Source organism: Buteo buteo, chromosome 1 (assembly GCF_964188355.1).
Source record: "Buteo buteo chromosome 1, bButBut1.hap1.1, whole genome shotgun sequence".
In the NCBI taxonomy this organism is placed as follows: domain Eukaryota; kingdom Metazoa; phylum Chordata; class Aves; order Accipitriformes; family Accipitridae; genus Buteo; species Buteo buteo.
In genome coordinates, this window is record NC_134171.1 from 82,855,859 (window position 1) to 82,877,667 (window position 21,809).

At 53.6% G+C, this 21,809-nt stretch overlaps 2 protein-coding genes across 10 annotated transcripts in view; one reads left to right on the top strand and one right to left on the bottom strand.

Moving 5' to 3' along the window:
* Positions 1-155: 155 nt before the first annotated feature.
* ALPK1 (alpha kinase 1) overlaps positions 156-21,809 on the bottom strand; it is a 71,895-nt gene continuing 50,241 nt past the window's right edge. For 5 of the 9 annotated variants that reach the window (XM_075038186.1, XM_075038197.1, XM_075038172.1 and 2 more), the window contains one exon: positions 8,237-21,516. In XM_075038186.1, coding sequence (XP_074894287.1) covers positions 21,320-21,516 — 197 coding nt within the window. In that variant the 3' untranslated portion in view covers positions 8,237-21,319. Of the gene's footprint in view, positions 921-8,236; positions 21,517-21,809 lie in introns of those variants that run through there. The other 4 variants (XM_075038218.1, XR_012651944.1, XR_012651945.1 and 1 more) reach the window with 4 other exon arrangements.
* On the top strand, positions 6,950-7,735 carry NEUROG2 (neurogenin 2). The gene has a single exon (XM_075029973.1). The coding sequence runs from the start codon at positions 6,950-6,952 to the stop codon at positions 7,733-7,735; it is 786 nt and encodes a 261-aa protein (XP_074886074.1).

Genomic DNA, 21,809 nt, shown 5'->3' on the forward strand with positions numbered 1-21,809 from the left:
TACAAACGGTGGGGCGAAGTGGGCTAAGTATGGACATCGTAAAATTTCTAGATGCTGTTAAACTTCTTCCAGAGAAGACTGAGGCACGCCAGAGAGCCTGCATCCCAATAGCGCTGAAGTTACTCGAAGTAATCTTCTGCTTTCTTTTTACGCAGCTTTGCAATAAATCACCTGGTGAGGAGCTTGTTGCATTCAGTGATACGTTTGTTCCCGGAAAGAAATCAGAATTGTGGGAAACACTGAACTTCAGAACACTTGCAGCACGTGAGCTGATGATGGGACTGGTTTAGCCCAGGATGACGTAAGGAGAAGGGATAAGGAGGAAGGAGGGAAATCTTATCTTTAGGAAGCTAATTGAGGTTCTTGCTATGGAAGTAAATGTGTGTGGGTTGGGAGTGGATTGGTCGGTGAATCGGACTAGGAATCTTCCCTAGCTGCGCTGGGTCACCCTTTGGAGGTGAGGGTCAGTGCTGTAGCTCGAGCAGCCTTTGGGAAGGACGTCGCCTCGCTATCAGGGGGTGGGGAACAGTCTTGCTGAGGGACAAGTTCTATATTCTTTGGTGGAGTTTAACTGTTTCTTCTAACAGTGTTTTGATGGCTCGTGGTTGAGTGAGAGGATACTGGATTTTAGCTAGGCTATAGATTTGATCCTAGACGGTGGCTGTTTCCTAGCGATTCATGGGTACCTACCTTGAAAAGACATGTAGGTTATGCCTGGGACGTGCAAGTGTATTCTTCCAGCCATAAAACGACACCTTCTTGCTGTTTGTCAGAAAGGCCACGGTTCTTGCAGAACTTGCTTTCCCCAGCGTGGCACTTACCTTCCCTAATGCGCCGTGCGTAACCCAGCGTTCCTGTCCCTGAGAAGTGGCAGCTCACGCTGGACAGCAAGTCCCACTAACCGGTGTAAAAGTTGTCACCTGTAGGAACAAGAGGATTGTGTGTGTCAGCGTCTCTGCGTTAATTTCATCCCTGCTGTCCCCAATGGCTAACAGATGTGTAAAAACCCTAAACCACCTCATTGCTGTGTTTGGAAACAAAGGCAAAACGTATTGTGCGGTACCTGCCTGAAACCCTATCTGCATTCTTACCTGTCACGCTAAGAGGGCTTTTTCAGGCTGTTCTCCAGGTGCTTTTGCAGAGGCTGCCTTTGAGAAACAGACCCTTGCTCTATGCTCCTATTCGATCAACCTTAAAAAAAGAAAGCCAACCCTCTCCAGGGCTGCATCCAAAGCAGCGTGACCAGCAGGCCCAGGGAGGCGAGTCTGCCCCTCTCCTCCGCTCTGGTGAGACCCCACGTGCAGTACTGCCTTCTGTTCGGCGGTCCCCAAAATAAGAAGGACGCGGACCTGCTGGAGCAGGATGCCCCTCCAACCCCCTCGGGCCCTGCCCGGTTCTCCCCCCGCCGCCGCCGCCGCCAGGTGGCGCCGCCCGCCCGGCGGATCCCGCCGAGGGTCCCCGGTGGCCGGGGCGGGCGGCGACCCCCGGCCTTCTGCCGGGGCACCGGGGAAGGACGGGGGCGGAGAGCGGAGAGAGGCGGGTAAGAAGGGAAGCGGGGCGAGGGGGGGGGAGAAGGAGCAGCGGAGGGTTGAATAGCGCCTTTAAATTACTGCTGACACCTCTGTTAGGGCTCCCTAAAATCTCAATCAACAAGCCATTAGAACTCGACGGGAGTAAAACTAAATCCTCGTTTAAGTGTATTTATCCGCTCTCTTTTCTCTCTTTCAAATGCTAAATCCATTTCAGCATATGCCCCTTCTTTCTCTTGCCTTTCTCTAAAGAGTGGCAGCCCGTACTACTCTTGTAAATATGAAAGATGCTAATCATATGACATATCACGTCTCAGTCGGAGCCTGGAATAAAGCCTTGAGATTTGGGATCATTGCCTCCAGACAACAGCTTCATCAGCCGGAAAGTTGGTTTTTTTCTCCTTTCCTTCAACTCTCAATCCCTTCTTTGTCTGGGGGAAAATGCAGCCAACTCGAGCCACCCCGGCCATATGGTTCACTCTGTGTTTTCTTAGTTGAATCCTGAATTGTTTGTGACTTGCGAAGGGTCTTTTTTTTTTTTTTTTTTTTTGGAAGCGTGTATAAAGACATAGAAGAGCCTGCCTGTATCGGGGCAGCTTTGCAGGGTTACTACATGTTCTTCACGTGTTCATTTCACACACTCCTTCTGCAGCCACTTCACTGCTACCGCTCTGCCCAAGAGCCAAAAGATAAAGCCCCAGACACGCTTTTTAACAATAACGCAACCAATTCCAGGGATCTTGTTATTTTTCCCTTTGGTGGATGGAAATGCCTTCTTAAAACGCAATTCGTTTTGCTTGTACTTGTCCGCAGCCCGGTTTGAATTTGTGGCGTGTGTGAAACAGAGGATCTGCTTACTAGCAAATCCTTTCTGGAAATGCCTTGGCTAAGAGAAGCCCCCAAGTATTTTGAGTAAGGAAGAGTGGCTTTTAAGACCTGTATAAATTAGGAGCTGAATGAGTTCGGCGCGCTCGAGTTTGGATAGCCCCCTGTTTGATAGCAGCCTGCCAAATTTTCTTTCTCGCTTTCCTTACACAAACCCCCAAAAAGGCCCTTTCACCAAATCATTAAATTCTACAGAGGTGGTCAAGCTAGTCCTGCTTTTCAGGCGTTCGAGAAAGAAAAGGGTCCTTGAAGTTTAGAAGATGCCCAAGGAAAACTCATTGAATGACATCAAAAGAATGAGTTTCCATAGCTGTTGAAGCACGAGAGCCGTGTAGCTGCACAAAGGCGGGTTGGGGCAGTGGGACTGTCCCACTGCTCTATCCCAGCACAATTGGGTCACTGAAATAGGGAATTAATTACCATTGGAGAGTGGGCAGCCCATTCACCACTGGCTGAGTTTTATTAAACGCCAATATAAATAACAAAACAACTCTTGTGGCTGCACTATTCCTACACGCCAAAGGAAGGATTATGTTGGGGATTAACATCTTAAAGTCTATGAGACTTTCTGACTCAAGGCTCGGAGCTGGTAATCGTATTTGTCTCCTGGTTCAGCGATTAGTGCTCTCCCTCGCGCACCTTCGCCTGGATGGCCAATGTCCCTTTTTGCAGGCACTGGGTTTTTCACACAATCGGCTGTTCTTTTCCCCACATCTATAGAAAAGAATAAGAAAACTGAAGCGTGTTCACGCGATCCTCAAGCTTCTTCTCTTCTTCATGGGAAAGGAAGGCACCGGCGGCCTTTTTTCACAAGGGGGGGGAGGCAAACCCTCTTGGGGGGGGCCCAGGCGGGGCTCGGGACAGCAAAATCGCTCCGCAGGCCTGCACCTGCCATGCAAATCTGCCGGGAACAATCGGCCCCCGACGAGGGGCTCGTCCGCCCCGGGGGGGGGAGCCCAGGGAAGGATGCCGGGGCAGTGCTCTGAGGGGGGGACCCCTCCTCGTCTTGATCCCAAAACGAACCCCAAACTTGCTAGTGTGGCTTGGGAGTCGGGGGGCTGGTCCCCGTCCCTCCCTGCAGCATGCACGGGGGGTTCAAGAACAACCTGGCTGGGGGGGGGTATGATACTGCAGCAGCCTCCGATTTCTCCCCTCCACAGAGCATCCTGCTGGGCGAGGACGTATTCTGATCCCCAGTTTAAGAGCAGAACCATCCCGCTCGCGGGGTTTGTGGGTGCTGCCGTCGGGCTGGGCACCCCGCTGTGGGCAGGCCTGCTCCCCCAAACCCTCAGGAGACCCACGGGGGACTTCGGGCCCGGCGGGTGGGAAGGAGGCAGAGCTGGGAGGGGTCAGGCCATCCCGTCCCTGCAGCTTTGTCCCCGTTCCTCCCCACTTTCTGCGGGGTGGGGGGGTCGCACCCGCCGTTCACCTGGGGCAGGCAAGTCATTAATGCTGGCTCACAACTTGTGAGGTCGAAGTGTGGATGGGCTGTATCCAAAGGTCTCTCAGCAACACAGACCCTAAACTTTTAGGGCTATCGGGTCGCCTCAGAGTTCAATCTTCTTACAGCAAACAAAGCCTTTCTGAAGGTCTCCCCCTCTCCCGCACACAAGCTCAGCGTCCTTTATTTCTGGGCTGTGTGATAAGCTTAAATCATTGTGCTCCCATTTCTTGATCATCGCCTACTTTGGGCTTTTGTTCCCGTAAAGTAGGATTGAGTCTGGCAAAGGGGCTGAAGTTGAACAGTTTGACCCTTGGAGGACAGTTCAGGCGGTGGGCAGCAGCCGCAGCGCTCCCTCACCCCCCGCAGCCCCCTCTCCCCGCCGCTCTCGGCCCCACGGCTCTCTGCGGAGCAGCTCGGCCCTCGCCGGCCGCAGACCACACAAGCGCCTCTTGGACCTGCGGCGCCGGGAGGGTTGCGAGGACTCGGTAGCCGACTCGTCCTCAGTCACCTCGTGCTCAACCCTGCGGAGAAAACCGCTGTATCGGGGCGGGGGGGTGTGCTGGCGGCAGGAATCGGGCCGAACCCCAAAAAGGCACCCCGATGGGTTATACTCCCCAGGTCTGGCAAAAACTGGGCTTGTGCCCTCCCGACACCTGGCCCAGCACCGCAGCCGCCCTCCCCACCGCTTCACCGCCTCTGCCTAACCTCTCCATTGCTTTCACATCGGCGATGGAAGGACAGAAATGTGGGTACTGGTCTCTTCTGTCAGGTGGTTGGAGATAGGATGAGAGGAAATGGCCTCAAGTTGTGCCAGGGGAGGTTTAGATTGGATATTAGGTAAAATTTCTGTACTGAAAAGGTTGTCAGGCATTGGAACAGGCTGCCCAGGGAAGTGGTGGTGTCACCATCCCTGCAGGTATTCAAAAAGCGCATAGACAAGGCACTTCAGGACATGGCTTAGTGGGTGTGGATGATGGTTGGACTAGATCATCTTAAAGGTCTTTTCCAACCTAAAGGATTCTATGATTCTATGAAATCTCGGTGACCGGGGTGGGGGCAGAGGGACGGGCTGGCCCAGTCACAGGTGGCTCTGCTCTGCACTTTTAGGTGCCGAAAAAGAAAGAAGGTCCCTTTGTGTCACTCTCCTGGGATGCCAGAGGGACCTACAGATTTCCTATTTTTCTAAAGGAGGCGAGGGGAGCGTTAAAATCTCTTGGTAGAGTCACAGAGATTTTCTAATAGATCAGCTAAATCGTAATGCACGGGTTGTCACTGATCTCAGAGGAGGACGTATCCAGGCACAGCCCTCGGCCGCGAACGGCAGAGGGGAGGACGCGGTGCCGGACTGGGAAAGCTAACGCCGGAGTGCAGCGCACGCCGTTTGAGGCAGGCACCCGGCTGCCGTCGCTCTCACGGGCAGCAAGAGCGAGGGATCGAATCGCGGGGGCTTCTGCAGTGCGCTCTGTGAGACGTTCGCCGAGACTTAGCTCTTTCACCTCTTTTTGGCTTTTCCCACCAGTTGCAAATAATTTTCTGTGTCAAAGCCTGACTCTCCCAAAATGCCTCGGTGACGGAGTTTCCGCACGAGGACGACACCGCGCTGTGGTTTTCGTTTTGTACGTCCTCACCGTCGTTCCTTTCCCCGCGGGTCTGGCAGGCAGAGCGAGCGAGCCTGCTGACCCCGGGGGGGCATGTCGCCAGGGCGAGCTATTCACTGGGGCTTTCTGCCCCAGAGGGTGGTCTGGAAGAGAGATGGGGAGGGGGGGAAAGCTTTCCTGGTGGATTGATGAGTTGTGGGTTCTGGTTTTTTTTAAAAAAAGTCTTCTTGAGCCTATGTTGTGTCCCAGAGTTACGTCTGACAGCACCGAGCGAGGACCGCGGCTCTCCCTCCTGCCAAACCACAACTATCAGAGACGCGTGGCTTCTCCCTCCTCCGCCTTGCTCTGCTCCTTGCAAAAACTCCCAAAAACGGAGGGAAAACGCCAAGGCCGAGCCCAGGCGCCGGCGGACAGGGACACCGGCCTCGGGGAGCAGATGCACCCCGGGGGCTGCGCTGCCTCCAGGGCAGCTCTATAGCACCGCTCGAGGCCACAAAAGTCGGCTCCCCCCCCCCCCCCCCGGGCTGTGTATTAATTGTGTGCCTTTAGCAAACCTCCACCCGCGCACCGCTCTGCCCCCCCCGCCACGGGGGTCTCTCTCCAGCACCCACCTCCACTTTCCCCCGGGGCTGCAACCCCCGGCAGGCTTGCTCCCAGCAGAACACGTTATTTCCCTTGACACCCCCCCCCCCAAAAAAAAAAAATTTTTAAAAAAAGGCAAGCCCTCCCCGGGATCGCTGGAGATGATGGGGGGGGGGGGGGTCGGTGTCGCAGCCGCCGCCGCTCCTTAATGAGCGGCTGAAAGAGAACCGGCTCCGGCGCGCGTGGCGCGCGGGGCGCCCTGATTGGCCAGCTGCGCCTCGCGACACCCCCCCCCCCCCTCCCCTTTCCCCCGACTCCCCCTTCCATTCATTAATAAATTAGCGGCACGCTCCAGCCGAGCGCGAGGCACCAATGGCGCGGCGGCGGCCCCGGCCCCCGGGAGGGAGTTGGAGGCGGGAGGGGGTGAGGGGGGGGGGGGGGGAAGCGGCGGCGGCGGCGGCGGCCTGAAAAGAAAAGCGGGAGGCGCGGGCGGGGCGGCGGGGGCCCCGGGGGTAGGTTTGATTGTTCCCCGCGGGGTATATAAGGGGTGTTAAGGAGGGTCGTGTGCCAGACACGCAGCCGCCGGGGCCCCGGGCTCGCTCCGCCGCCGCCGACCGCCGCCCCGGGGCGCGTGCCAGCGCCGCCCGGCGCTTCCCCCCCCCCCTTCCCCCCCCCTCTTCCCTCCCTGCCCCCCTTTTCTCCCACCTCTTCCCTCCCCCCCCATACACACACACCCCCACACACAAATCCCCCCCCCCCCCGCCCCCCTCTCCCCTCCGCCCCGTCCAACCGCCGAACCGTTAAACCGCCGCCCAACCGCCTCCGCCGCCCAAACGTCGTCCCGGCTCGGCCGTGAGGCGAGGGGAGCGCGGCCCGTCCCCGTCCCGTCCCGTCCCGTCCCGTCCCGCAGGATGCTGGTGAAGGCGGAGGGCCTGGCGCCGCCGGCCGAGGAGGAGCTGCTGCTGCTGGGGCTGGCTTCGCCCGCCCCCTCGCCCTCGCTGCCGTCCAGCGCCGAGGAGGAGGAGGAGGAGGAGGAGGAGGAAGAAGAGGAGGAGGAGGAGCAGCAGCAGCAGCAGCTGCGGGCCGCCTCGCCGGCGCGGCCCGTCGAGGCGCCGGGAGCCCGGGGGCTGCGAAGAGCGGAGGGGAAGCGGCGGCCGGGTCGGTCCCGCGGTGCCCCGCGGGCGGCTCGGACGGCGGAGACGGCGCAGCGCATCAAGCGGAGCCGGCGGCTGAAGGCCAACAACCGGGAGCGCAACCGCATGCACAACCTGAACGCGGCGCTGGACGCCCTCCGCGACGTGCTGCCCACCTTCCCCGAGGACGCCAAGCTCACCAAGATCGAGACGCTCCGCTTCGCCCACAACTACATCTGGGCGCTCACCGAGACCCTCCGGCTGGCCGGGGCGGCGCGGCTCGGCCCGGAGGCGGGAGGAGGAGGAGGAGGAGGAGGAGGAGGAGGAGGAGCGGGGGGGGGCACCGCCGAGGGCAGCCCCTCGCCCGCCTCCTCCTGGAGCGGCGGCTCCGCCAGCCCCGCGCCCTCCGCCTCCCCTTACGCCTGCACTTTATCGCCCGCCAGCCCCACCGGCTCCGCTTCGGACGCCGAGCACTGGCCGCCCCCGCCGGGCCGCTTCGCCCCGCCGCCGCCGCCGCCGCCGCCGCCGCTCCCCCCAGCCCCGCTGCCCCGCCGCTGCCTCTAGCCCCGGGGACGGCGGTCCCGGGGCTCCCCCCCCCCCCCCCGGCCTCCTCCGCCCCTTCCCCGGGGTGGCGGCATCTGCCCGCTTCCCACGGAGGGTCTGTGGGAACGTCACCTGCCAAACCAAACTTTCTCTCGCTCTCTCCGATGTGCACTTTGTCCAGTTTCCCAGATCTGTCACCAGGGCTTTTGTGTCTGCGTGTGTGTGTCCGTCCCCGTCGTGCCCCGTCCCCCCCCGCCCCAACTCCTCTCCCTGCTCCCCCCCTTTGCCATCTGTCCCTTATGATTTATAGGCTGGGGAGGGGGGGGGGGGGGGGAGAAAGGGAGGGGGGGAAGGAAGAAAAAAAAAAAAAAAAGTAAATTGTTTTGTTAGGGGTCCAGGTTAGAAGTCATTGTATAATTTGTAGGCTTTGTGAGGGCTGAATGCAAGCGTGGAAATTTAGGCTGAACTCTCTATCAAAAGAAAAAAAAACCTAGAGGAAAGGGGTGGGGGGGGGGGAAATGGGGAGGGAGGACCTCCTCATGCATTATTTATTTCGACCTTTAGGGGCCGAGGAACTCCCCCCTTCTTTCAGGAGATTAAAAATAAATCAACAGACTGAAAACCTAAACAGACACGGAACATTACAGCGATCAGCCACACACGTGTTCACATTTATTTATTATAAAGACAGATTTCATGGAAAATATGTATTTTTTTGTATAATTTACAGAGTTTATTCTAGTATGTATTTACAGCTGAAGAGCAAAGGGATTGTTCTTGTGATAAAATATAAATAAAAAGCTCTAATTTTCGTAACTTTGGGGCTGCTGCTTTTTCTGGTTGACGTGCCGTCTACCGGGAATTCCGGGACTGGGGGAGGCCGGCGCCCGTCCTTGCCATCGGTGAAACCAGGCTCCGGCAGGAGCTGCCTGCGCTCGGAGGGCCTTACGGTGACAAACGCGGGCGACAAACGCGGGCGACACCTTCTTTTTCAGGTAGAACCGCAGCAGACCGCGGGTGCTGCGGCTGTGCCGGCGGCGGTCAGAGCCACCAAAGCTGGCGTGGCCTCCGGCAGGCGGGTGGACGTTTTCATTCCGAAAATTGCTTTTTGCTTCTTAAAACCCCTTTTTGCTGCAGAGTAACACCAAGACTGAACTCTTGGGGATGTCAGCTGAGCCCCAGGGTGAGGCTGGGGCAGGGGAGGGGGGGCACTCTTTGGGTGTAAAGCTGCTTGGGGAGAAGCAGATCCAAAACAAGAAAAAAATCTCTTTTTCCAGCCAAGTAAGGCCTCAGACTGGTTTTAGGGGGAACAGGCACCATCAGAAACACGCGCGTGACTCGGCCTCCGCCTCTCTTCATGGTGTTTCATTTCTGTTCTTGGGTTCCTCGTGCGGCTGATAATGTTGCGAAGGAAAACAGCATTAAGCACAGGATACGTGTGTGTGTATATATATAAAAATAAAAGCTTGGTGGAAGATTACTGATTGTTTACTTTTGCCTCTCGGTACAGAAGATGCTGCACTGCAATTGCGTGATAGATGGATAAACTGTTTATCGTGCTTCTTCAGGCTGATGGCTCCTGGATTTCGCAGAGAAGGCCCTAGGAAGTAAGCGTTACTGAGAAAAAAACCCAAACACACATGGGTTTGAAGACGAAGAACTTCCTTTCTCTCTCTCTCTCTCTCTGAGGGACAGATGAAACCCAAGTGCGAGGCAATTCCAGGGGGTTGGGGTCACTGGCTCGGAGGCCCCCTCGGCTGTCCCAGGGGACCGTGCACAGCGCCGGGTACCAACAGCACACGGCCAGGGATGTCACTGCGGAAGGGGGGGACGCTGGAGGCCGCCGAGGCCCTTCAATCATCGCCCCCGCGCGCCCGGGAGCACTTTGTGACTTCTGGGTACAAACACCTGGAAATCATTAAAAACCAGCAGAGGCGCCTGAATGTATTAATTAAATAAAACGCGCGGCACATGAATCCCGCCCGGTGCCCCCCGGATCCTGGGAGCGTGAAACCCGGCCCTTGGAGCGACGTCCCCAAAAAGGGGGGGGAGAGAGAAAAAAAACACACCACAAACCCAAAACAAAACGTGTGAAAAGAGAATTAGTGAAATTAGGTTAGGCCAATAAAACGTGCGGGGGTTCACCCCCCCGGCCCCGCAGCCTCGGGCGAGCAGCGCTATCTAGCCTGATCTATTGTTTCCCCCCCTGGCAGGGGGGTTATTGTGTGATAAATAATTCCTTAAAAAAAAGTGGGCGCATTTGCATAATCACTGCTTTGATGTGGCCAGCAAGATGAAGCTGTGTCCCCCCAAATCTGCCACGGGCCAGAAGGAACAAAACAAGAGGGAGCCTTTCAATCCGCTGGCAGTGTGTGGGGCAGCCCGTCGGGAGCGGGTTTTTCACTCTCGCTCTCTTTTAACGACCCCTTTTAATGATTAAACTCCAGGAATGCCAAAAAGAAGGCTAGCGCCTCGCTCACCCTCTCCGTCTTTTCTGGTCGGGCCTCATTGTCCTTCCCGGTTTCTCTCCCGCTTTTAAGCAGCGCCGGAGTAGGTGCCTTCGGCTCTTCAAAAGGCCGGGACGGATGGGATGCGTTTCCCCTCTCTCGATGGTGAGCCACGCAGGAGCGGGAGGGACGTCTCGGGTGGCTCAGCACCGCGATGCTCCCTCCGCGGTCCTCGGGGAGGGACGCTGCTTCTTGCCGGGTTCGGCATCCTGGAGGTATATCCTTCCATCCCAGGTAGAGACCCTGTCAGCAGGAGCATCCCCCATCCTGCTGGGGCTATGGCAACGGGAGCCACCGTGGGAAAAAGCACCCATAGCGTTGGAGGATGGAGCGGGGCAGAGTTGGGAGAGGGCTTGTCTGCGCCCGAGCGTGGGGTTTGGGGTGGGAGCCAGGCGAGTCAAACCTTCCCTGCTCCGCGGGCAGGGCTGCCGGCACGGCTGGGCTCGGCGGGAGATGCCCTCGAAGGAGACGGGCCCGAGCCGAGGAAGGCGCGGAGGGGGAGGAAGGGCAGCGCCGGCAAAGGATGAGCCAGAGAGGCTGGGTTTGTTACCTAACCCATTCACCTGCGCCCCGATTTTTCTTTCGAATGGGGCCAAAAGAGCTTATCTCCTTCCTTCTTCCCTCTAAACTTGAGTTTATTTCCCTCTTTCCTTTTTTTTTTCTTTTATTTCCCTCTTTTCTTTCAGAGGACCGATTGTTGGGGGTGATGGGACATCCCAGCTCCCACTAGAGCCGCTGCTCCCCAGAGCATCGGGAAATCAGCCTGTGGCTCCAGAGAAAATGACGGTGAACCTGGAAGCGGAACCGGGGCATGCAGGATCGTAAAGCACCTCTTCGGATGAAGAGGAAAAACCTGGGGGTGGTTTCCATGGTAGCACCTTGCCATAATTAACACGTGTTTATGATCCTTCTGTGTATTGTATTTTGGCATAAAAGCTTCTCCACACCGTCAGAGCTGGAGGGGCAGCTCTACGGCCCCCGAGGGGGTTTACAGCCCTCCTTGGCATAAGAATAGCGACAAGGAGCCAAACCAGTGCCGATGCGACAGCAGCCGCACCCCAAGGGCTTGCGCTCACTCGCTTTCATGTCAGACATAAATCTTGCAACCTATCGCCGTAATTAAAAAGAGCCTTCCCGACACAGCCCTCATCTGGCCGGCGGATTTTAAGCGCAGCTTTGGCCCTCCTTCCTAGGCGAACACCTACGAGCCGAGGCAGAGAACTGGCCTTTTGGGCTCGACCACCTCGCTGCTGAGCCCCTGGATGCTCGCCGAGATTCGAAGTGAAGGTAGAAGACCTGGGAGGTCCAAAAATTCAACTTAGGTAGCTTTCTAGGTAAAGCTGAAGACATTTAGGCTCAGCATGAAGGGTCTAGCTACAAAAAAACCCACCTCATTCGGGTGCCTCAGGTTGGGGTTCAGGGTCCACCGCTCCCCGGGTTTTATTGATTAAATTATTTTATTGTCACAGTGACACCTGGGTTTGCTGACAGTGGAAAAGTAATGCCATTACGCTGGGAAACAACTAGATGAGGGTTCACCTGCTACGGGGCATCCTATGGTGCTCTCTAATGACTTTGTCATTGAAATGTACGTGACATTAAGTAATTAAGCACACACTAGCTGCTTTTTTAACACTGGATGCATTAGTTATGGCATAATGTTGTTTTAATCGAAAGGACCGATTATCTGGGGGATGATTAAACAGTTAGTTACATATTATTTCCATAAGAAAATACGTATGCAACTTAACGAGAGCCCATCCCAAAATATTTGTAAAGCATATTTTTGTATATGACAGGGTATAGATTTCTCTGCAAATGAAAAGCAAGACCCCACGCAATCTTTGCAGTCCTGCCTTCTATCTTGGGACAGGCGTTTCACTGACTGTCTCCAGCCCGGCAATGCTCTGCCTCTGTCCCCTCTGTGTCCTTTAACTCCCTCCCAAATCTCTCATGTCCATTGCAGAGAAGGCACGTTTTGCCTTCCATCATTTCAGGCCAGAGACGGTGCATGGGGCACACCTTCCCACAGCCTCGCCTCAGGCTCCAGCTTTCCCCATGGGCTGGGCTTCAGGGGTTTTTTTGCATTTCACTACTTTCTCCCCCGGGACTCGGCCTTTCCCTGGTTTCATTGCCTTGCTTTTTACATAGGGGGGCTAGTCCTCAAATTTTGGGCTCCTGCGCCTCAGATGGGAATGTCATGGGGTCTTCTCCCTGAACTGATTTCACGTCGGTTAAATACACCAAGAGCTTTTAAGCTGATTTCTCAAAAAAAAAAAAAAAAAAAAAAAAATCACCTTTTCATTTTTATGATGTTTAACAAGTATTTGAGAGCAGCCACTGGGGGAAAGTCCATCACCCACCAGCTCAGTTCCCATCACCGCCCAGCTCTTCCAGCCGCCGAGGGGCCTATTGCCCCCAGAGGTGTGGTTTTATCCTCTGCGGGTCCCACGTCCGCAGGCACCTCGCAGAGCCCCAGACCGATGCAGAAGCAACAAGAGTTTTCCACATCCGTGGAAACAAGATTTTCCACATCTGTGGGACGGGGTTTCGGTACCCGGGGGGGGCTTGCGGACCTGGCAGAGGGGCTACGCATCGGGGAGGAGGACCGGCACACCGGGAGCATGAGCCACAAGCGGCAGCTGATGCCACGGGGCAAGGGGAGGTCCCGGGGGGGGCCAGGAGCCCCCCAGGGAAGGGGATGGCAGCCGTCCTGCCCGGGGGGCCGCAGGTGGCTGGGGGCTGTCTGGTTTTGTGGCCGGCTTACTCTCCCTGTGATGCTGTCACGGGACAAGACACAGCGCGTGTCCTCCAGGCACCGGAGGACATGGGTGGCAGAAGCGACGGGACTTAAGGGGTGGCGGAGAGGGGCACGGCCCTGGTGGGTGTAGGTGGGGGGTCCGGGGGTGGGGGGGAGTGAGCCTGGCATTGCCGAAAGGGCCGCACATCGGCAGGGGATGCCGGCGCTCCCGGCATTGCCTCGCAAAGTCACAACCTTGGCCCGGAGGGGCTCGGCTGCCGTGGGAGCCTGGCAGAGCGCTCTTCCCAATCTGATTTAGGGAAAGGACCGGAACCCGATCCCAGGTCCCAGCCCTCCAAGACAATGGGAGCACTTGGACCCCCCGAGATTTGGCAGCCAGCTCCCTGGACCCGCAGCTTTGCAGTAGAAATCGGGGTGTTGCTTTGCCTGGCAGCAGTAAAGCCCTCGCGACTTGCTGTACCCCCCCCAAAAAGCTTCGTCCAGCAAGCTGCTCCCTGCCTGGGCAGGACATTTTGAGCATTCGCTGGGGATGTCAACAGGCCGTCTGTTTCCCTCGGCCGAAGTAATCAGATAAACTCAGCGTGAAGGAATAAAAGCGAGCCAGGAGCAAGGCTAGCGGTGACACGAAACTAAGCCGGTGTTTCTCCCGGCAGGCCAGAAAGCTTGCCTCGGTGGCAAGCAGCTGCGCCCAGCGGCGCATCCCGCCTGGTCCGTGGTGGGAAGGGGCTGCGTCGCCCCAGCGTATCGCATCAGCAGGCAACCCGAAAAGCACGACCTGCCCGAGACCGAAAAGCACGACCTGCCCGAGACCGAAAAGCACGAGCTGCCCGAGACCGAAAAGCACAACCTGCCCGAGCGGCAGCACACAGGGCTGCGAGCACAGGGGTTTTGCTCTCGCAGGCCGGTGTTTGGGATAAGGCACGCATCCGAGCGAATGTGAAATGGTAATGCACGATCTTGGGGATTCCCCCGGTTGCACGTAGGGTAAGGAGCCGCCAGAGACTTTGCCGGGCTCTGCAGAGGTGTAGGGACCGGGGCGGGGGGGTGAATCGTATGCACCAAATCCTGTAAGGGCTTGGGACTTCATGACATTTTGCCTTTATTATGTGTGGACTTGGCCCACGCAGCCCCGATTCCCATACCATACGGGCACAAAAATCTCAAGCAACCCGTGTGTTATTTGGCGATCGCAGTGCTGCAGTCCACTTGCATGAAGAGAAATCATGGTGGGAGGTTTCTTTTTTTTTAACCTGGTGTAGGTTATTGTCTTACTACGGGGCCAAATCTCACGCCTTAAAGTCTGAGACAGACTCTTTTGCTCTAACAAGCTAACTGACACCTTCCACTAAAGGATATATCCTGCCTTCAGCCTATGATGCTGCAACATTTGCGCAGGTCCAGCAAACTTCTGGCAACCTTCTCATCCCTGTGACTTCTCGTACCAAATTCAGGTTTCTGATTAAAGAGAATTAGTACTGTTGCAATGCTAAGATTTAAAATAAAGCCTTTAGAAATTGATTGGAGAAAAAAAAAAAATTCTTCGGACCGCTGCCTGTGACGGAAGGTTGCTCGGCGCTTCGCAGCGGCCGGCAGCGTGCGAGGAGGGAACGTGGACGGTGCTGGGGTGGCTGCGACACGCAGCCGTCCCCTTTCCCTCGCCTCCCCTCCCCCTGCTTTTATTAAAAAGAAGAGCGACTGGACCAAAGCTGATGGCATATTTACCTTCATGAGTTTTAAAAAAAGTTAATTACTGCTTGGAGCAAGTTGGTATGGCTGTCCTGAGCTGTCTTTTATTAGTAGTCGCCTTCATTAATTTCCCTCGCTGGATTTGCTGCTAATAGCTGCTTGGTCCTGGGCAGCACAAAGCAGCATCTGTGCCATTGAGCAGAAAAGCGGGAGTCAAGCAAAGGGGGGTATTGGGGGCGGGGGGGCGGGGGGGGGCGACGCCGTTTGCAAATCAACCTCTATTAACGTGATGGCCTAGCTCGGAGGGGACGGCAGCCCCGGTAGCCGGCACGGAGGGAAAAGCAGTTTGGGCTTCACTTGGCTGCTACCGAGGGAGCAAAGGCACCCGCTGCCAGCCGGGGTTACCCTGCCCTTCACCGGCCGGGCTGCCCGGGCACCCCTGGGTGCTGGCTGTGCCCCCCTTGTACCCCCCCTTAATGGGGATGGGAAGGGGGATGCTGGACCTGCCTCTGCGGGACCTGTGCCCCCACCTCGGTGCTGCGGATGCTCCGGTCCTGCGGCACAGACTGCTTCGAGCGCGGGAGTTAAGCGGGATCTAGCAATAACCGAATTATTAATAACTTGGTGTCTTTTGAGGAAGGAAAAAGCTCCGTCTTAAAAGGAGCTTGGCAGAGAAGTTTTCTGATTAAAGAATGGGATTAAGTTCTATTTGGAGGGTCGCCGAGGGCAGGTTGCGAGGAGGGGGGGGCTGGAGGCACCACGGGCTCACACGAGCCGGGGCAGCGGGCGGCTGCGGAGGCCGAAAGCCCCATCTGCTCCCGCTTTTGCGGAGGGACACGGGAGATGATTTCATCCAAGTGGAAAAAAAAGGAGGGTGGTGCGTGCTGTTCCCGGGAGAGGGGTGAGAGCAGCACGCTGCTGCCGCGGGCCGTCCCCGGGGTGCTGCTTCCCCGCGGGGCTGGGGAAGGCACCCGGGTGCCGGTGCAGGGACTTGCCTCCGAGGCGGCAGGTGACAGTGACACTTATCAGGCCGCACTTTTCTGCAAATATCCCCGTTCTGGTTATTTCAAGGGAGCAGCGGTTACAACGGTACGTCACACCACCTGTAAAAAGCGTGCTTTTCCCAACACGCATGCAATGCCTACAGATAGAGCTGTGTGTGCTTGGTTTCCCGTCCCCTGGGGGCTCCCCCAGCATCGGCGGGGGGTCCCCCATGGCTCTGCCAGCCGGGGAGCAGGATGGACTGGGAAAATTCCCGCGCTGGGTGCCAGTCCCGTGCCTGGAAGAGCAATCCCACCCTTGCTACCAAGCCCTACAGTGGGAAGGAGATCGCCGAGGAGGCTGGCGCTGCTGCGTTGAGCAGTAGCGCTGAATTTTGCCGAGCAGAAGAGATTTGGCAGCGCAGGCTGCCTTTCTGAGCTCGCTCACGCGAAGCTTTCCCCTCAGTACCCATGAATAGCTCTTTCTGGCAAAGGACCGATGCCTAAATCCAGCAGCTGGGCTCTCAGGGCAGCTGATGCTGGGTTTATGGCAGCGGGGACGTGCTGCCTCGCGTGCAGGGGCTGCCTCACAGCTGGAGGGGTCACCCCGTGCCCGCTCTCCGCTGGCCTTAACGGCCCGGGATGCTGCTGACTCGGAGGGAGAGGGACGGAGGCAAGCCTGGCTCAGCCTTCTGTTGTCAGAATAACCGACGCCGCGTCTTTTGTAACAGAAGTTCCCCGAAGTGCTGCGTAGTGACATTAGGTATTGGCAAAAGAATGAGAAAATCGTTCTCCCTGTGGTTAATAGGCTTTGGTTGCATCAACTTGTTCCTTCTTGATATCAAATTTACTAACTTTTATGCATGAGTACACAACACTGCAAAAAGGTAAGCGGGCAAAACCTCTTTTAAAAAATACCTTCCCTGAAGGACAGGAAAGTATGTCACCACCTTGTCAAGAGCAGGACGTTTTTGTACCTGACTTACTGTAGCACGTGCATTGGGTGTAAACTTACATCCGTCAGTTGGCTGCTTTAGCTGAAAGGAGGAAACGTTTCTTCAGGCTTTATGTCCCCACAATTAATAATAATATTTCACTGTACTAGCACAACACAGTTTTGCTCATTTTGTAGAGACCACAGGGTGACTGGCTCTTAATCACCATACTGAGCTCTTACGTTGGACTTTGGAGTGTGTTATAATTAATCAAGTGCAAAAAGCGCCCTTGGTGGCAAGTTACTTAATATAATCCACTGCGTTTCTAAAAAAAAAACAAACCCCAAAACCCAAAAAAGTATTCCCTAAGCCTTGGTCAGTTTAAATTACTTTCTTCTGAAACCAGAGGAAATAGCAGTACAGCAATTTTTTTGGTCAGTGGCTCTAAGATGAAACCTCCAGCCAAATATTAAATGCTCCATCATCAGTCTAAGTCAACTACTTATTTCCCCCAATAATGACCTATTTATACCACAAATATGAAACAATAATTTAAGTTCTGTGTGTTCTGGGCCATGTGTGTGCCTAAGTTCTTCAGACAACAAGGTTATAGAGGACATTAATCCAGGATTTCCAGTATCCAAGCCCTGGATGAAGACAGAGTGCCTGCATATGTGAAGGACTGATATCTCTGAATTTGTGCCCAAGCCTGTAAAGAGTAAGACCAGTAGAAGCTGCGGAGTTAAATACAATGATGTCTGTTTTAACAGAGAACTGGACAAGCTGATACTCGATACTAACTTTTAACTGTGAGTAGCTGTAACTTTGGCTAAGATGGTAAAATGTGTGCTACAAACTAACGAAAGAAATCAGCTGCTAACTGCAAATGTCAGGAAGAAATCAAAATATTAACATTTCCCACAGATCGATCTATTCAGGAGCATATCTAAATGTGTTCTGTTTTTCTTTCTTTGAACAAGAGGCATAAGCTGGAAAAGACATTACTTTTCAGGGGTCTCGAAACTGCATGTGCTATTACAGCAGACATCGCGGGGCCGGCTGTTGGCAGAGTATTAGGACACTTTGTTCTGCAGAGATTGTCCGGGAGGTTTTGTTTTGCTTTTAATTGTCTCTATAGAGAAGGGAAAGCCTCTGCAGAGAGGCTTTAACACAGCATCTCTGCTGCCTATTAATTCCCGAGATCTTGCTAACTAGCTTTGTTTTCTCTTTAGAGCTCGGTGCTCTCTTTTGCCGGAGCACGAAGCTATGTATGCGCAACGTTTGTCACTTGGTTAAAGCCAGCATTTCCCTACTGCCGCAGACAAGGCCGTCCTTTATTGGCTGCAGAACAAGATAACGGACTTAATCTTCCCAGTAACACGTGAGTTTTCATGTATCACTTTAATCTGCGAAACACTGGGGCTGAGTGTACCGTCACATGCCGATTTTACTTTTCTATGAGCGAGTGACTCCCGGGCTCAATGATGGATTGTTTGCTCGCTTTTAACAACAGTCAAGATGGTGAATGCCCCGGGGTGATAGACAGTGTGCAATGGGAACGGCAGCAAATCTGATGGCCCAGTTCAAGTTCACCTGACAAAGCTGAAGCAGTCTGCAAGCAGCATTCGAGAAAGGATTATTCACACTAGCATTATATTTTTGAATGCATTTTTCTTCCTGCGCAGCTGCCCAGCTCCCCAACACTGAAGGTTTATGCACCATAATAAAGAGATTTAATTTTTTTTTTTTCTTCTCTTGCTTCTCCCTCTTTACACCTAGTTCTAATCGGTCAGTGAAGTGATGGGGCATCTTTCCAAACAACTCGGCACAAACATCACCTAGAAAACAATAGCATTGCTAAAAAGTGGGAACAAAAGCCTAAAACTCTCTGCTGGCTGCAGAAACAAAAGCGGATGGTTTTGTTAAAGCTAACTCTCTGTTGGGGACCCATCTTTTCATGGAAGTTTGATGCTGTGTTCCCTTTCTCATCAGGAAAATCTTCCCAAAGAAACGATCCCAGCCTTTCAGCTTGGGGGCAGTGGGACATCAAGGCTTTGGAGGAGAAGAGGAGAATTTGAAATGAAGGCAGCTTTTCACTGCTGATGGAGCGGGAAAGCTACCTACCATTTTTCAAATGAAGAGCCCCGTAATACACGTGGGAGTGCACATGCATATGTGTGTGCACACACATACTCTGGAGGTGCTAGCATGGTCTTGCAAGAGTAAAATCTAGGTTTCGTCATAGTTTCTTCTGGCTGGAGAGGCAGCAACAAACTTTAGCTCCAGTCCTGTGTCTTATTCCAGTAGTATGTGGCACCGTTGAGGGGAACAGGTATAACTGTTGCTTGAACTTTCCCAGAGGTAGCTTTTCTGCCTGCCTGTTAGGCTAGTAACACCAGCAAAGATGTGCTGGAAGAATATAAGATCGCTTTCCTTCTCCTGTGGAACAGAAAATCAGCTGCAACCTGTAGATGCAAAGATACGCCCTCTGCTTTTAATCAAAATTTGCAATGCATCCCTGACAGAGGCTGAAACAAGCATCCTCCTGGAAGCCCATGCAGGTTAATCACCCATTGGAAATGAAGGTTGAAGCCCACTCATCCTGGCCAGGTAACTCATTAAAAGCCTGTCCGCAGGAGATGGAAAACGGACAGCTGAACTTTTTAGGACTAAAATGCATTAGTCAGCCTACTTGATTTGAAAATGCTTTTTTCATCACAGCCTGAATTTGGGTAATATTGCCAATAGTTTTTTGGTTTGTTTCTTTTTTTCAACCAGACACTCCAGTTGGCTTAATTCAGCATTGAAGGGGCGCAGCATTTTGTGTGAGGAGTTTCCATCCCCTGTTTTTTACGGCTGTTTTCTTTACAGCGCATGTATACATTATCTGATCATGCCAGCAGGTTTGACTCTTTTCAGCTAACCAGCCTGTGCAGGGAAAAAGGAAAAAAAGATTTCAGCTGTTCAGCTAGAATTCATGAAGGTGGGAGGGCACTGCTTTCCTCTACGTGCTTCTGAAATTTGCTGTGACAGAATAACTCTAGCAGTTGGGTCTCTTGGAGGTGCGTGAGTGCTTATCAGTATGTGAATTGCTGTAGGTGTCCAAGAAGGTCACATGAATTAACTGCAAGCTTTAGTTCAAAAAAACCCAAACAACAACAACAAAACCCCCACAAAAGATTGTTTCATAAAAAGTAAAAGGCTGCAGCTGCCTCTAACCCAGGCAGGCGCTACTGAAGCATGTGGCCAGCGTACATGCCATGGGCTGTTCAGTCCTGGTGTTAAAAATCAGAGGCTCTCTGAATATGCTCGATAACAACCACAAACAATAACAAAAATACTGCTGAAACGTTGGAGTTAAAGACCCAAGTTGCAGCTGTTTGCATGTGTGATAGTAAAGCATGTTCCTAGCACAGGCGGAATTGTCAAGAACCCCCCCCCCATCGTGTAGGTACAAGTTTAGTCTTTGCCTGTACAAGTGGAGCGGGGTGGGAGGAGCAGGGTCTAAGTGTGGGCTGTTGGTAGAGGCAGGGTGTTAATATATCACTTAAGTATTATTGGACGTTTGTTTTACTTTCATAAATGTATTTTCTGGGATGTGCCAGAAAAGCAGCAGGTTGGCAGCTCTGCAGGCTGTACCTCCACCAGCACTGAGGCACAACCCATCGGACGCGTCATCCTTGCTGCTGGCAGCAAACTGCAAGCCTCCTTCTGCCTGCTTCTGTCGGGGACTCGGCTGAGGAAGGCGCCTCTCATTCCCAAACACCTTCCACCTCACAGGTCTGTGAGGCTGGTGACAGAGGCTCAAAGGGAGGGCGTGCTTTGCCTGCCTAGTTGGAACCAAAACTGGCACTGAGGCTGCTTACTCTGTGCTTGTCAGATGCTGGACTCCCCCCAGAACCGCTCCTTTGTACAAGCGGCTACACTCACGTCCAGTGAGATTATCTGTGGGAATTAGCTACGGAATTGGTCACCAAATCTGCGGTGCTCACAGCTTCATTACAGGCAGAAGAGATGTGCCGTCCTTAAGCGAGAACTGTTCTTCTCTTGGGAAAGTCTTCTGAGAGTTTGTTAAGTGTAGCAGTCCCCAATTATTCATGTAAAGCAAATCTTGGTTCAAGAACACTATTTTTTCCTTGCAGAGCTTTCTTGGCTGTTACAGGCAAAACCATATTTCCGTCTGTTTACATGTTGTGTCGTTGCGTATGCACATACACACCTCTGAAAAAAACTTTGTTACTTTTTAAGCAAACCAAAACATTACCATTTGTTCCCTGAAGCATTTATACAAGTTTTTGAAAATTTTACAGATGGCTGAAATACAACTCTCTGCTTCTGTCTCACTCTATGTCACATTTCATTTCCAAAGAGCAGATGGTGCCCATTGCCCTTATTGGGTCTGAATGGATTAGAAGTTTATACAGTCTTGTAGTACACCTCTAGCTGAATATGGGAGGCTGTTTTCTTACTCTTCTTATGTTGTGCTGTTAATTCTTACAGATGGTTGTAACAAGATGAGGTTCAGACAGTACACAAGATGGTAACATGGTATTACCAGCCCGGATGCAAAGACCAGAACTTGCCAAACTCATGCAGGTAATGACTGACCCAGCTCACGTGGGTATTGTTTCAGCAGCTCAGCGGCTCTCACAAAGACAATATGCTCCTAAAGGTGCGTAGTGTAAAGTTACTGTCCAGCTTATGGGTCATTCTTTGTGTGACTGTCTTGTGCAAGCCTACATAGGCAGCTCTACTGAGGGTCTTGTTAAAGAAAGGCAGCGACAGATATCATTGCACTCCACATGTTGATTATTAAAGAAGTAATAAATTCCTTTCTTACCGAAGTTGGAGTGTGAAACATCTTTGCTATTAAGAGAATGAATCTGGGGGTCTGTGAGGTAGATGAGGCCTTTCCCGTTACCTGTCACCCAACCTGTAGAAGAGAAGATACATCTTGCTATCGAACATCACAGCTTTTGTATTATCATACTCAGGACTGTCTGCCTGGCACAGCCCACACACTGCGAATGTCCCTTCAGTGATTCCCAGTTTGCATCTAAGTCAGCAAGAGTAGACCTCTAAGAGGTACATAATGAATATTTAATGAAATTAATATCCCAAAGATACCTGTGTGCTAAAGTTTGAGTCTGAAAGGTTTTATCCTTGGCTCTTAACCAAAGAGCTCAATTCTCCATTAGCTGAACAGGGGACCTTTTTTCAGGCTTG